Here is a 15,928-nt window from a genome sequence, read left to right as displayed (position 1 = left end):
GAAGGTGAGGCTGGCCAAGCTGAGTTTGCTCCGACGTTCGCAGCTGCTGTTGCGGTAAAATCCAGTCCGGCCAGTAGTGTGGCCTTGGGAGGAAGGTCTGGACCGACGGCTGAAGGCTGAGGAACTCCCCTGGGAAATGTGGGCACTAGCTCTGCGACGGGACAAACAAGTGAACAATGCCCAGATGATTCCTCCAATCACCAGTCCAACCACCATGGACACTGTGAAGGCTATTGTTATCTGCTCTGAAATACAGCAAAAATACACAGCAAAGTTATTTCTTTAACTCTGAAGGATTTTCCTGCCAGAAAACGAACTGAAGATGGCAGTCTCCTTAAAAGATGAACAAACCTGAGATCTTTATATAGAATCACAGAATCATACAGTCATTTTCATTGGTGACTGCCAAGTCACCACTAGTTCATGTTCCTTAACACCACATCTACAGTTCATCTAATACATGAATTTTACAACACAAACACAGCAGTTCAGATTGCTCTCACTATACACTGTTTTTTCTTTAATTTGCATGATTCAACATCACCCTGAATATAGCTTGCATTTAATACCATTTTCTCTACCAATGAGAGTCTTTAGTCTCTCTCTGAATCAGCCACTCCCCAGGCCCAAGGTGTGTTATAAAACTACCAAGCCTTTGCTTCTGTGGGCAATATGAGGTGTGGATTTATGCAGACTTGTCATTCTCTTTACAGATGTTTATGTTCTATATGCATGTGTTTGCAAACTCACCTGTTACAACAGTGATGTAGCTTCTGCTTTCCATCTGCTTTCTTTCCATCAGGGGAGACGTAAATGGTTATTAGTATAATTGCACTTTAAAAATTAGTTACTATTACCTTCCTTACCTACCTTCCTACTTTTCTTCCTTCAGTGAAAAGTTGTTAGCTATGTGATTCATATTTGTAGCTGTGGAAAACTAGCTCCTTGAGCAACAGAAAGTTTAGCATAAAATTTTCACAGGTTTCTGGGTGGGGACTCCAAGCAGCATTAAATTTGGGCCTAGCCCTTGCTGCTGTCCATTAAATCCTTCCAGAGGGGTAGTATATTCACCCTACATGCTTTTGCAGGTGTGGTTCTAGACTAGACAGGACGAACAGTATCATGAATTACTGACAACACCTTGAATCTCCTACCTTACATTTTTCAGGGTAGACTTGATGTTCCATGAGGCTCAGAAAATCTAAGCTCTAACTAAGCCACTGATACTTCTGATAGCTGTACAATCCTACCGTTGCTTGCTTGTAACCTTGGCTTTCAGATAAACTTCTTACCATAACCCTTTTCAAGTGGGAAGACAAAGCAAGCACTGGGGAGGAGAAAGCATGGGATGCATGCAGAGCACTGCTCCCTTTTGGGAATGCTTTGTTATCCTTTTGTTCAGAGGAGGACTAGACTCTAAAATTCAATTTTTCTTTAAGCCTCCATTATTACAACTAAGAAACTCTTGACTGTGCATGCTAAATTCAAAGGAGGATTGTCTGGTCTGCTTTTTTGCAAGAATCTACAGGCAGATCCTGCACTGCAACTCCTGGCTGCAGATCAGAGCTCCATCACCGTAAACAGCCTTCTGACAAACTCATCAAGGTTCTCCCATTTATAAAACATCTTCAGAGACATTGCAGGCCTTATTGTGCCCCTTTCTATCAGGAACAGCCTCTTATGCCAATTTAATGGATCTAATACATTTTGTTACCACAAGTTCCTACCCATACTCCTGAAGGTGGGAAGGGAGAGGCAGAGTTTGACTACTTCCAGTTGACAGGGAGTGTCCTAAAGACAGCACTTCCCAAGTCCTAGAGCTGCAGCCTGAGTACTGCTGTCTCTGTGTGGCTATGGGAAAATGAAACAAGAAATAGTCCTTTCTTAGGCTGATTTCTCTTGTACCTCAGCTGAAATGCTAGTTATGTTATTATATTTTGAGACTGCCAAGGGATGCCCCAGGCACAGGGCTCTGTGCTGCCACCTGATATTCCTCCTCAGGCTTGGGCTCTCAGCCGCAGCAGTGGAGAGGTGAAGGGGGGTTCTGTGGGGCTCAGCATCCTTGAGTGTAAGCAGAAGCACAACAAGCCACACAAGTGTATCTGGCTCTGGAGCTGCCATGCCCTGTAGTGAGGATTTGTTTCTGCATCCCTCTAGCCATAATTTTCACCACCTGTATAATCGAATCAGCAATTCAAACTGTTTAAGGCAGATGAGGGAATTGACAAAAGTATCAAGTGCAGCTCTTCAGTCCTTCCCACGTGCTGTTCCCGTGTGCTGGAGGTACAGCACAAACAATTATCCCTTTGGATAATGTCTTCATTTTCTTTAGCTTCTTTGATTCTTTTATTTTTCTACCTCTATGCATGAATGTGAAAACAGAGGGTCAAATTATTCCCTAGGGAAACTCAGCTGGGTTTACGCTGGCTACTGCAGTCTCCATGTAGCACTCCCAGCGCTCTCATTTCCATTTGGACCTACATTTAATTCTTTTTGGTTCTTATTATAGAAATATTGCCAGATCCATTGGTTACAGACACTTCATTCTTTCTATTCCTAGACTCTCCCTGACTTCAGTGGGAACTGTGGTTCCCACTAATAGGCAGAACTTGTTTTTTATTTACTGTCTGCAGAGGATGAATTTCACTGAAATGTAACTCAATTCTAAAAACTTACATTGAAGAATTGTAAATCTATGCCCATTGATTTCCTCTTCAGAATGTCCAATGATCACAGCCCTCGGGTACATTAGAGAAAATACTGCCAAACAGAGAAAAAGATCAAAGGCAGAGTGGGACTTGCTGCACCTGGGATTTTCAGGGGAACAGTTGGCTTTCACAGAGTTGTTTTTCTCTTCCTTAATCTGGGCAGTGCCAGGGCAGAACTAGCCTTTCAGGAGAGTCAGAGCAATACTAACACAAGGTGTCTCCCAAGGAGCCATGAGAATATCTTATGGATTCCTGAGAGCTGTGCATGTCATTCTCGCCTCTTGTTTAAGGAAAAAATAACCCCAAAACCCAAACATTAGGGATAAGGTAGGGATGTTGCCAATAACAATAACTCCCCAGGTGCTGGTCCCCCAAACACGTTTTGATCTGTGTGTTTCTCAGGCTGCTCACATTGCCTGCTTTATTTTATTATGCCATAACTGAAAAGACTTGGTACCCCCCCCTCAGTCAATTTATCCACTCTCACCTCTAATACTAGCTGAGGTGAAGGACAAAGGTTTTTTTCAACAATGCAGGACAGACTTCATGGTACAAAGCCAGAAATAAAAGGATAAGGAAATGAAGACACTGACTATGCTAGCTACATTACCTTTCTTGTCTATGGTACTTCCAATGCGACCATGCAAAAAAGACTGGAGATTCGGAACCCACAGTAACACCCACTCATGACTTCTGGATGTTACCCCAGACCTGAATACCAAGTCAGCATGTGTCTCTCAGCCCAACATCTTTTAAGATCAGGTAATTCCTTCTGAAGCTTCTCTATTCCCTTCTCTCTGATTTCTTCACGTGATGTTAAGCAAATGCAATACTGCAAGTTTGTACAGGGGATTGTTGTGTCTGCTGTGCAAAGCTGCTTCTTGGTTGTTGCAGGTTTCTTTACGGCTTTCATAACTTTCCATGAACTGCATATATGAAGTGTTACTATATATCCTATCAAGTTGATAGCCTCTAGCAAGTCCTTAACACTCTATAGGATCCACATGGGAGATATTTGGACATGTTATTAGTAAAAATGATAGACTAGCTGATAAGGTGCTCTTCCTAGTTATGGCGCTGAAACAAGTTCCTCCCATCCAGCCTGGACATCAGTAGCAAGGCCAGCCAAAGGGGGCTCAGACCAATCTGTAAGTCTGAGAAAATGGACTACTTTCCTCTCCTTTCTCCCTTTGCAATATACCTTGCCAAAAATCAGCAACACAGTTCCTACCTGGAATTGTCCATCCCTGGGTAACCCAAAATCTTCAGAAGACAGATTTGCTTTTTGCGATGCCTCTATCACAGAGCTTAGCAGGATTTTTGCAGACATACTCAAGTTAATCTCTTACTTCTGTGAAGGTTTCATGGGTTTTCCTTTCATGGATGGACCATATCAGATAGCAATACATGCCTATGATTTCAAAACACGTTTGTACTGAGAGTTCCTTTTCCCAAGGAATCTCCCTCTTGCCCTCAGCTCTGGCTGCAATGAGCTGGAACAGCATTTTGCTTCCCAAACGCAGGAAATCCTCAGGACTTGCTTCTTTCCTATAGCCTTATGATCAGCTCTGCAGGGTGTAAAGTTAAGGTGGGCACATCTTCCTTGCCCCATGCTCACAAATATATACATTTGTAAACTTTTCAGCTGGCCAAGTATATGAAGGGATAGTAATACCTTTCCAAATCATGTAAGTAGCTGCTCCAATGAGAGCATCTCAGAGCAAGGACCAGGGTGGTGTGAGGGAAGACATGACAAAGTACTGCATGAAAAGGGAAGACAAATAGAAAATTATCTTTTAGTCAGGCTGTGCACACATGGCTTGAATTTGAAATGCATCTTTGGCAATAATAGCTAATAAAGCTAATCAAGAGCCCATCAGCTTTCTAAGCATCTGTTCTGCTCATGGTATTGCTAAGTGTAAGGAGGCAGAAAACACCCATAGGGTGAGGTGACACCTACACATTTGACTTGATTTCTAGTGGGTGACTTTCAAATACTATAATCTTCTTTATGTTGTCAAGCTGTTAATTTTTTGTAATTGCTTTATTAAAAGAGAATTAATTAAGTAGTTTTATCTTAAACTTATTGGAAGTGGTAAGATGATAGCTCGTCAGTCGAGAATGGCATTGTTCAGCATTCAAACTTAGCTGCTATAGAGATGTTTTACTCATATTATGGTAGAGCGAGATTTCATTAATTTACTTCGGCAACAGAGAGTAACTTTCCCATTTTTATTTTCTTCCACCTGCCCAAAACTAGCATGAGGCATTGTGCACCTGACATACAAATTTTATCCCATGTGGGCTCCAGCAGCTTTTATGAAGAATGTACAAGCTCATAGATTTCAGATGTATTAGCAATGAGAAGCATCAGAACGTACCACCATGCTGTACAGCGAAGAAGATCAATTTTTATAACTTCAATCAAAATTTTATTAAATTTATTTCCATTTTAATTCCTTCCTTGTCATATTTCTGTGAGCTCTCTTATCTTTATGTTATGTCATATGCCAGTGACTCAAAACTTAGGTCTAAGTAAGCAACCTTCCCTCCACATGCACATACGCTTGTGCACACACACCTTGTCTTGACCAAAGTTGAAAAGCCTTGACAATTGGTAGAGGGTTTGATCTCAGACATGGAAAAATCCAGCACCACCTCTCTCTCACGCTATATTTTTTCCTGAAATGAAAGCTCAGCCACAAAAGTCAGTATTAAAAACATACAGACCAGTATGGGAATTCATGCCTGAAAGCGCACAGCTTAGCAAAGAGCACCAGCTAGTGTATTAAAGCATGAATCACATTTTACAAATCAAATTAGTAATCTGACTTGTTCAGACACTGTTTGACAGGAGTCTCATTGTCTCAGGCTTCCAGGTAAGTCATCAGCAGATGTTCATAACACCACTTTATTTGTGCAAAACCAGACAGAAGCAGCCAGCGTCCATCAAAGTTTGAAAAAACTCATAGCATCTTCCTACAGCTGTAGCAAATGTACATCTCTAAGCTGGACAGGGTGCAGCAACTCCTCCTCATGCATCTTGGGCAGTAAATTTGGAAAGGAAGAATACCCTGGGCCCAAACAGCCACCACTTTTTCCCACCACAGAAAGTTTGAAGTGATTTGAACTACTTAAAATTTTATGCTGGTTCTACGAGCTTCAAGAAAACTTCATTTAAAGTTGGAGTTGGTATCAGTAGCCAACTACTGTTCTGCTGTTGTCATGCTGAGTTCAAAAATCAATTTCTCTCTATCTGACAAGTGTTGACATTACCATCTTCCCAATCTTTGTCACTAATTGTATTAGCAAAACAGCCTCATTAATCATTTGCAGGCACTCCATGATTCAGTTGGGTGGGTGAATCAGTTGCTGTGTAGTATCAACCAGCTGTGATCTTAGTCATGGCAAAGTTTTAGAAAGGTCACATGCGACTCTTGTGGAAAAAGTAAGTGACAGGCTACAGCGCAAGGTGGTTCAGATAGTTGTGACCTTCAGAAAACAAAGAGATGACAATGGTGGCATCTGGGGAAAAAAAAAAAAGAAAAAGAAAAGAAACTGAAAGAAAAGCAGACTGTGCAGGACATGAGAAAAAATAAGTAAGATAGGCTGTCAGAAATGTCAGTGCTCTGCATTCAGATGCAGCTTGCTAGAGGGGTGTTTTACTTGGCCTGTGCTAGTGTGAGATTTTTTTCTGCAACAACAGAAAGTAATTCTCTCACTTGCCCTAGTAACTAAACAGTTGGTTTTACATCCACCGAAGACAAAATAAAAAGAACTGGTTGAAAACAGAGCAAAGGAAGTTAAGAGATATGTCTCTATCTATGAGGACAGGCAAGAACTAGATAGATAACCCAGGTAGGTGCTACACCTACCCCCACTAAAGGTTTTAAAAAACAGTATCAGTCAAGAGTTGTTGTATTATTGTTAATCCTGCCTTGAAAAAAGGAGAGTACAGATGACAGCTCAAGGTCCTTACTGACATTATTTTGTGCAGTTTCTAAGACTTTCTTTGATCTAAAGAAGAAAATAGGCCCCGGAAAGGCCTGCAAAATTATTAAGTAAATGATGAGGGGGGAAAAAATGCAGTCTGTGCCCTTCGATTAATTCTCTGATTGAAATGCAAAGAAGATGTCTGGCCGTCAGAGGGTTAACGTCAGGAGTGAGCAACCAGCCTAGGAACAAGATTGCCCTCTGCTGGAAATATATGTTGGAAATCTAAACCACACATAAACCACCTTAATTTTAATAAAATGGAGTGTCAGAAATAACTAAGAAGAAACATTCCAAGGAAAGATGACAGAGACATTATTAGTGCCTCATATCTGAGAAAAACTCTGAATTGCATTGCCTTAAGCACTTAGGACTGGCATTTTGCAGAGGCTTTGGAAGTAAGGCAGAGTGATGCACAGAAGAAACATTTGGATGCTTGGTGAAGTAATGCTTGTCCAGTTTTGTGGCTTTGTGCAAACTTGTGTGCTGACGGAGAAACATGAGGCTCAGTCTGTTCTTAAATTCCTATGTCTCGCCATCAACAGTGATGTCCAGAATGATCTCCATGCACCAGAGTGCATTTGTTTTGTTTACTAATACCATAATTCGTTGTGATAAAAAGCCAGAAGAGTGGTATCAATATCCCACAAACCACCTCGGAGTTAATGATGTTCCCTTGATATTACTGGTAGCTGATTGTTACTGGAATCATAAGTAAAGAGTAATTGTAATAATCAGAAGGAAACATCTAAGATAGAGATGTCAGCATGTTTAATTTAAAGCCTTTGGCATAACTACATAAAAAGAAGCAAAGATTCCTTTAAGCAGACAGAGATAGAAACTTCGTTACTGCGTGGTTTTGTTATGATTGATAATGCATGACGGAGACAGTAATATAATTCTGATCTTTTTCGCATTTGCAGCAAACAGTCCTCTGGCAAGGCATTGTTACTGACCTCACAAAATCAGAGCAAGCATAAGCATAAGCCTAAGCTTCTGTATGAACCTAAATCAGACAGTAAACCACAATTTGCCACAGTGCAATATGACATTATAGCCGTTACTTAATTGATAAGATTATTTTTTGATATTGATAAAATTATTTACATATCCTGAGAATAAAATCATTTCCTATACAAACAGAGAACAAGTGACTGGAGTGAAAACTTAAAATGACGTAAGATTTCCTAAAATTCTTAAAATTAAGGAGGAAATACCCATGTGCATATGCTACATTTAAGAAAACAGAAGACATCCAGTGTTAGAAAAAAGCTCAAGTTTTCAGGTTAATATGAAGACGGTAGGGTAAGGAATAATTTTAAATCATCCTCAGTACCACCACAGCAGTTCTGTGGTCTGTGGTCTGAGAAAAGACTTCCTGACACAGCTTCAGGTGGAGCTTGCCCTTACTGTGAGAACCCACAAAAGTCCAAGAAGTGTTTATATGGAAAGTCCAAGTTTTATCCAAATATAAATTAGAATATTTTAAAAGAGAGAAAACTCAGAGTGACAGGCACACTGAGTAAATAAAGGCCACACTTCAACCTGTCCAGTAAACAGTGGTTCTCAATGTAGTGTTTTTTGGAAGTGCTGCAACCTCTGTACATTTGCCCCTGGGTCTCAGGTGTCTCTTTCCATCACCCAAGAGGCAGGACCTGCTCCTTGCCCTTAGCTGTGCAATCTCTCTCCCCCTTCCCCTGCTTCACAGGAGAGGAGCAATCTCCCCTTCCCAATTCTGTTCCTCTTACTCTCTTACTCTCATTTCAGATGTACATCATGTATTGACACAGACAAAATGAATGAAACAGACACATAAAACATAGTGTCTTGGTAGAAGCTAAAGGAAATCCACTGGAGCCCCAGACTGTAACGTTTCTCAGAAACGGTCTCTTCTCAGTCACAAATGTACTGCCTTTGAAATACTGCCACAGAGCATTCTGCTGACGGACCTTGCTATGTATTGCCGGTTCAAAAATATTCATCAATGAAAATAGTGTTTAATTCCAGTTATAGTCTCATTATTTCTTAAGATTGCTAAAACTAAGGCCTTCTTCAGGTGAAAATTCAGAAAGTTGAAGAATGGGAGAAAGAGGAGCTGTTTGTGAGCTTCACTGAATACTGATCTAAAGTATCCAATAAACATGTATCCAAGGAGCAGGAAGAGGAATCTGTATTTAAAGCAGATTTTCCCACATTTTTCACTGCAGTAATACCTGAGCTGCATCCAGTAATGCTTTTGCTACATTTATCTTCCCTGGGGAACAGGTAGTGAACCTTTTGAGAATACAGAGTATTCTCTACCTTGAGAATACGGAGTATTCTCAAAGTATCCCAGTACTTCCTGTGTGACCATCAGTCAGTTTAAGAAATTTCTCTTGCACCACATACATCTGTGAATATCTATTTCACTGTGAGGTGTAATTAAGTACTACGCACAAGAATCGGTGCAACCACAAGCTGATAAATGCTGGTATAATTTCTCAGTGAGATGATTACTGATCTGGAGTATTAGTGAACTCTTCACAACCCAAGAAGAATGATCCAGGCTGAAGACTCAGTGTGAAGTGGGACATTGGTGCTGTCCCACGTGAGCCAGTGGTGTCTGGCAGGCTGTGTTTGCACCAGGCTGGTCCAGGTTCTGCTTGCCTAGAGACTCCTGTACTTCTCCATGAACAGTCATCAGTAATCTCCTTCATTTATCCTTCCTGCATAACTTCTACATTTTCCACAGAAGCCACATCTGCTTGGTTGGCTCATCCTTTCATTACCCTGTATAACTGAGAGATGGCATCAATATAACATAATTTTTTAAAGCAAAGGTTTTAAAATTAACAGACATCAGTTAAATGGTCAAATATGCCATAAGGGTATGTTAAGATGCTGGATTGTGAATTCAAATATCAGTATCAGGGAATTCATTATCTTCTGCAAATAAGAATCCAGAGAAGCAGGGCAGAGGCCCCTGCTGAGACGTAGAAACTACCCTGGCTGTTTGCTTCAGGAAACATTTGTCAGAGCCCAGAGAAGTTTTTTGCATTACATTGAACTACTGTTTTCTCCCCCAGTTATGTTGCTGAAAATTTCCTAGGCATTGTTTCATAACAGTGTGGTATATATTTGTATTGTTGATGGATTTTTTGTTCAAGTTATTTAACAGATAAATCTTAAGTCACTATTGTCCCATTTTCAATGGGGAAAATCAAACTAACATAAGTCTTTTCCATTTCATGTTCAAGGGGAATAGACAATGTTAGGAGAATAACTCAGGGTTCCTTGGAGCAAACTTAACTACTACACATTTAAAAATCTGAATAAGTACTTTTTATGAAGTTTGCATAGGAAGTGAAGCTTCTACCTTAAATAGCAGGGGAAAGTGAGGTTGTCTATACTGTTATTGACAGGATTTTCTTTTCCTTTTGTTTTTCCCGCCAGACAAAAGGGTAGTATAATGAAATGAAGATAATCTTCGAGAGACAAAAGGTCTTGTTTTTACTTTGTGCTCTTCTTTTGTGATTGTGGGCATGTCATTCCATCTCCATGCTTCAGATTAATCTTCTGAATAAGGAAGATGGCACCACCCACAGCCACTCATTTGGCTCACAAAGATTTTTGACTCCTGGTTAAATGAATTACAATGGTAAAATGGGAAGTTGTGTATAAATACAGTGCATTTTCCTTGAACAGGTTCTACAGAAGAACTGAGGCAGAACCATTTTACCCACAAAGTGCTGAGACTAACTCATCTGAATCTGAATCCTGCTAGGCTCTAGCAGCTAGGCATGCAGCTACAGGGTTTTTATCATGGGCTGAAAGCACAGCACGAAGCTCCTTTTATGACATGACACATTCATGTACCAATACATTCACCGGTGTGGTGCTTGGAAAAAAATTCTTGATTTCCTAAAGATGAGATTTCTGAATTTGGTTAGGGAATAAAGAATGACGCTTCTGGCAGAACATGTGGCAACGAGCAGCACCACATACTCGGTCAGTACAGTAGGTGTAACTGCCAAAATGTGTATGTACTTTGCGTTTGATTAATATTTAAATAATACTCTGAAGAAACTTTGCCTCTTCCTTCTACTACCACAGATCTGTATTCCTTCTTTTAAAGATGGTTAAGCATTTGACAAATCAATGGCTGTATGGGGGGTGGGGAAAGAAGGAAAGAAGCAGTAATTAGGGTGCAACTAAACACAGCCTGAGGATGACAGATTCACTTTAAAAGAATAATTTATATACAAGGAAGAAATCGTGCTCTGAATAGACAATGTGCAAGAATAAGACTGATCTCTTCATGACATAGTTTGTGGCTTTCATCCAGCTACCATGATCTTCTTTATTTTTTGGTTTTGTCAGAATAAGGGTCTCTCATTATTATCTACTTTTATCTCTCTGACAAGCCTGCACATAAGATCTTGGAATGGATTTACATGTTATCTTCCAAAATGTAAGGTCAGACTATAGATATAATCCCCCTTGCTTCAGTACTGGAAGTGATAACTTCCACGTGCTTGTCAACTTACAGCAAAATAAGCAAAATCATATTAAATTTGGAATAGCTTGATCATTCTACCCTTTGAGATGACAGTATATAATTATTTATCTCACAATTTTTTATGTAGGTTTCATACAAAACTATAGTGTAGCAGTTGATAAAAAATGGTACCTACAAAATTTAGCTGGAATAAAATAAAACACAGCATAAGACTAAGACACAGTTCTGTCTCCTGGAGAAATCAGCCTGGACAGGGTATGTTTAGATTTGACCTATGACCTTATCCCTGATGGAGCACAGAGGAAGGGCTGTCTTCCCACAACAGTCTGACACCAGCATAAGTAGCATTAGAAGGTGCAGTGCAGCATCTCTTGCTCTCTGCAGGAACACTGGAAGTCAGTAAGCACACAGGCACAGCTACGCCAGCAAGCTGTACTGCCGTGTGCATGAGAAATCCAACTGAAGAGCTGCATACAAATCAACCCTTCTCCACCACAGCTGAGGGGGAACAGAGACATGTTACATCCTGAAGCTGAGAAGGGGAAGATGAGCAGTGCCCTCCTTTTTGATTAAAAGTCGTAGATTTTTTTTCATCATTTGGCATAAGAATATTTATGGAGGACTTCTGAGGAGGAGCCAGGGACCCTGAGCGTTACAGAGAAATGACATTCACTGCTGTCGTGTTGCCACTGAAGGGCTGATGTTCAAACACAGTTGCTGCCACTGCTAATGCCTCATCATCACATGCTGTCTTTTATCTTTCTTCAGTTAAACCCACACCCTTGTCGCCATTAGCACTATTTATACGAAAGCTGTGTCCTGCTTGAGTCACTGGCCCAGGCTGCTCTGCTGCCGCCTTGTGACACATACCAAGTCAGCTCACCCTGTGGTCAGGGCTGCTGGAAAGAGGAAGATCTTTTGGTGATATTGACTTGGTAGATACGACAGCAACCCCCTTTCTTGTAGAGATCTTGAAAGGTTCAGGCAGAGGAAAGATAGTATGAGTCTCCCTCACCCCAGCAGTCCTCTAGCTACCATGATCAGTATCAAAATTATGTGGAATACTTAAATTAGCTTTTGACAACTTGAGCACTCGCAAAGTGATTTAGTTATGTGGTGTTTTCTACATCTGTATTACAGGACTTTCACGTGGATCAGTATCTCATCTAAACAGGAAAAAAGAGATTTCCATTAGCTGGGGAAATCTCTGTTGCTCCAGAAGCCAGGTATCAAAAATTACTCTGATGCTGCTGGGCCTGGGAGGATGCAGAACACTACAGCCCTTCTCAAGAAGTGTAAAAGAAAAGTCTGTCTCGGTTCCTGTATAGGTGGAGCTGAGTTTTTCTGGCATTGCTATCATTTGTTTCTGTCTGTGTACTGTGTTGCCAGCGTCTCTCTGAGGTCCCAGTGTGTAGTACTCATAACACGCAAAACCAAAACTGGTCCCTGTCCTAAAAACCTTGCTGAGATGTATTGGATTTTGACAGTCCTGATCTCTGCAAATTCACCATGCGGATACATTGCAATTTTCTTCATCAATTTTCTTCTTCAAAGTTATTTATTCAAGTGAGACCCTTGGTTAAATAATCTGAAAGTATGGCTTCACTATTAAATTTGTGGCATCGTATGACATTTCACTGAGGAGCAGGAGGGAGAACTTGCAGGTACACTAGATTTAAGACTGGAAATAAAGAGGGAAACATTTCAAGCATGTAACATTATCGTTCTTTCATAGTGTTGTTTAATATATCATATTTTATATCTTTGTTGTACATTTGCTTCTCAGAGAAATGTTCCTTAAAAAGCTCAGTGTATTTACAGGAAGCATTTGCAAAAGCAGAAGTGTCTTTCTATCTGATTCTGTGTCACATTTTACATCATCATCTTTCTCTTGACAATATTCCTACAAAGCAGCACAGGAAAGTTTTCTCTATTTTTCAAATAGGGACCTGAAACATGGAGGAACCCAACTAAAAATCTGCCTCACAGTATGCTCATTTCCCTTTTAGGGGATCCATCCTTCTCTAAGTTCAGGTTGATCATAGGAAAATAAAACTATTCTAGTTTCTCAGTGAATTTGGAAAGAATAAATGTATTTTACTCCATGTTAGGATCTTCACTTCAGGAGTCTGAACACATTTTGAAGTTGATAAAAATTTTGTGCAGTGTTGGCAGGTTTCTAGTAGGAGGAGTGGGAGGAGGCTTTATGTGACCATCACCTTAACACAGCTCACAGCCGCTAAGCCAGGTGTGCTTGCAGGTGCATTATTTGATTGAATTGGGGAAATCTGCAGCCCCAAGTACATGGTCTGTCAGTGCCAGACTGACAAAAAGGGGTATAAGCATACTCCTTTCTGCATTTTACCTTATATTATGCACTCACACCATTCACACAACTAAAAATTTCTAGTGCAGATGTTTTGTAGGTATTTTAGAGGAATAATGTTCTAATTAGTCCATCTGATCAATATCTTCTGAGCTAAGAAACAGGGAAAAGTATTTTCCTACATTTTCCTCTCCATTTCATGCAGTAAATTCTGAGAGCTTTCTGATTAAACTAGGAAACAAATTCCTCCTTCCTATTTACTGTTTTATCTGTTAGACTACTTTTATATTGTCCACATTCCCATGCCACTGACAAATACGAGAACCAATCAATGAGGGCATTTGAATTATATACTTTTCAAAATAATCTCTTTTTCTACCATCAATAGATATATTTTTCATTCTCCAAGAAGCTTTTTTTTTTTTTCTCAAAGGTCTTAAGGGTGTGGAAAGGTAGCTTTGGAGATGTACAACTTTTTTTTAAAGGCTCCAGCTTGAATAAGTAAAAGAGAAAATATTAGTCAAAAGATGGAAGATCAGGCAACCAATGAAGAACTGGCAGGGCTCTAGAAAATCTATAATAACAAACCTGGAAGTATGAGCCATTTATCTGATTGGAAAAGAGAGGGGAGAAGCTGGAAGTATGGTTTGTTCACATATAAACTCCATCATGATGGGGACAGAAGACTGCTCAATGATTTGAGTCCTTTAATATCATGTACCGTGCGGTAAAGTCCTGAGTTGCATGGCTCGAGTGATGGATCAGTATCCCTGATGAGCCAGAAGACAGATTCTGAAATTAAAATGTTAAGCAAACAGACTTGTTAAGGTAGTGCATGATAAAGCATTCTGGGAAGTCTGAGCAGGAAAATTGTCACTGTAGATGTAGTTAGTGTATGCAAGATGGGGAAATGCAAATTTAGTGAGAAGACTGCATTTTATTTATATATGGCTGTCTGTGACATGGGAGAGATATTAGTACAGGCTCCTGGCCAAAGAACTCAGCTACATTTTTTCAGATATGTTTGATATCACCAAATCAATATAGACCACCCCTTCTTCTGGGACCATTTTGCTCCTTTCCCTCTCACTCACCATGTATTGATGAATTTGGTTTGCTTTTAATACTTATTGTTAGTGGGTAATTCTAGCTATTGTTTACATATCATTTTACTAAATGTAAAAAGGCAACAAGGTTAAAGAAATCAAAACTGGCAAAGTCAGTTATCACTGGAATACGTTTTCATTTATTGACTCCAGTAGTACTGTGAGTGGAGAACTGCTTACTTAGTCATCAAAAATACAGTGTGGTGGTTTGGGACATGGCAATACTCATATCTGCACACTAAAAGGCTCTATCCTCATTTTCAGTCTCTGTTTTCTGAATAGAACAATTTCTTACTACTTTGGATAAGCACTGGAAGGAATTATTCCCTAAAACACTAAAGCAGGACTACAACATGAGGTTGGAAGAAAGCATTTTGGTTTTCCCTCTCTCAGTTCTCTCACTCGGGCTGCTTCCAACAACAGGAGCCTGTGAAGTCTGAAGTTGTCTGACTCCAGCAGAGTGATTTCAAAGGAAAGCAGCTCACTTATCCACATCACATTTCCAAACTCTTGTGGGCATGCGATCTAACCCAAAGACTGCAGAAAGAGATTATTTCTCCTGTGAATACATTTATTCCTTGTGCTATGAGCTCCTTATGATGTGTGACATGCTGCCAAGTACTGCACTTTTAAAAATCACTGGGGTTTTCCAAAACACAGAGAAGTGACAAAAAAAGAGACCAACTGCAAAAAAAAAAAATGCAGTTGATGCAGTGTCTTCCATCACCTTGCTCTATTTTGGATTATTGTCATGAATTAAAATACCAGGAAGAATATGCAATGCCAGGGTGAAATTTTGGAAAGGGAGAAAAGGGAACGGAGGAGCAGAAGAAAAATATCAATTCAGGAAATACATCCTTGAGGTTGATAATGCATCTGAATCCAAGGCTCTAATTTTGTCATGTTTTCCTCCTACTTTGTTCCACTCCAAGCCTGAAGGTTTTCTATACTAAGAAAAAAGTCTCCAGTGATGTAAAGCATCTATAAGTGGCTCTGTCATGCCTTCTCTTCCTCTTATCTGCCAGCAAAGGAATTGCATCTTTAGCTTAATGAAGTCCTCTGCCTTATTAGCAATGCCCAGTGTACCAGGATAGGGGCCCTCTGGGGTACTCTGGTTTATGCTGGTCTTTTCCAGCTATCAAACTAGGAAGAGTAGTAGCCTGGCAGACGTTACCACTGCCACATCTACTGTCAAGTGCTCCACAACTGGCTCCACATTATAGCCTTTGTGAGTCCACGTCTCCAGCAGGACAGCTGAGGCAGCTCCCAGAGCCTTCTTTTGCTGCTGCTAAAGCTA

The 15,928-nt window shown here is 40.3% G+C and overlaps 1 protein-coding gene across 1 annotated transcript in view; it reads right to left on the bottom strand.

Moving 5' to 3' along the window:
• The window catches only part of MYCT1 (myc target 1), a 21,573-nt gene that overhangs the window by 369 nt on the left and 5,276 nt on the right, over positions 1-15,928 (bottom strand). The window contains exon 2 of the mRNA XM_010132807.1: positions 1-245. Coding sequence (XP_010131109.1) covers positions 1-245 — 245 coding nt within the window. The remainder of the gene's footprint in view (positions 246-15,928) is intronic.

Source organism: Buceros rhinoceros, unplaced genomic scaffold (assembly GCF_000710305.1).
Source record: "Buceros rhinoceros silvestris isolate BGI_N320 unplaced genomic scaffold, ASM71030v1 scaffold5693, whole genome shotgun sequence".
NCBI classification, from domain to species: Eukaryota; Metazoa; Chordata; class Aves; order Bucerotiformes; family Bucerotidae; genus Buceros; species Buceros rhinoceros.
Note: the sequence above shows the minus strand (reverse complement) of the source record. Positions and strands in the feature narration are given on the sequence as shown.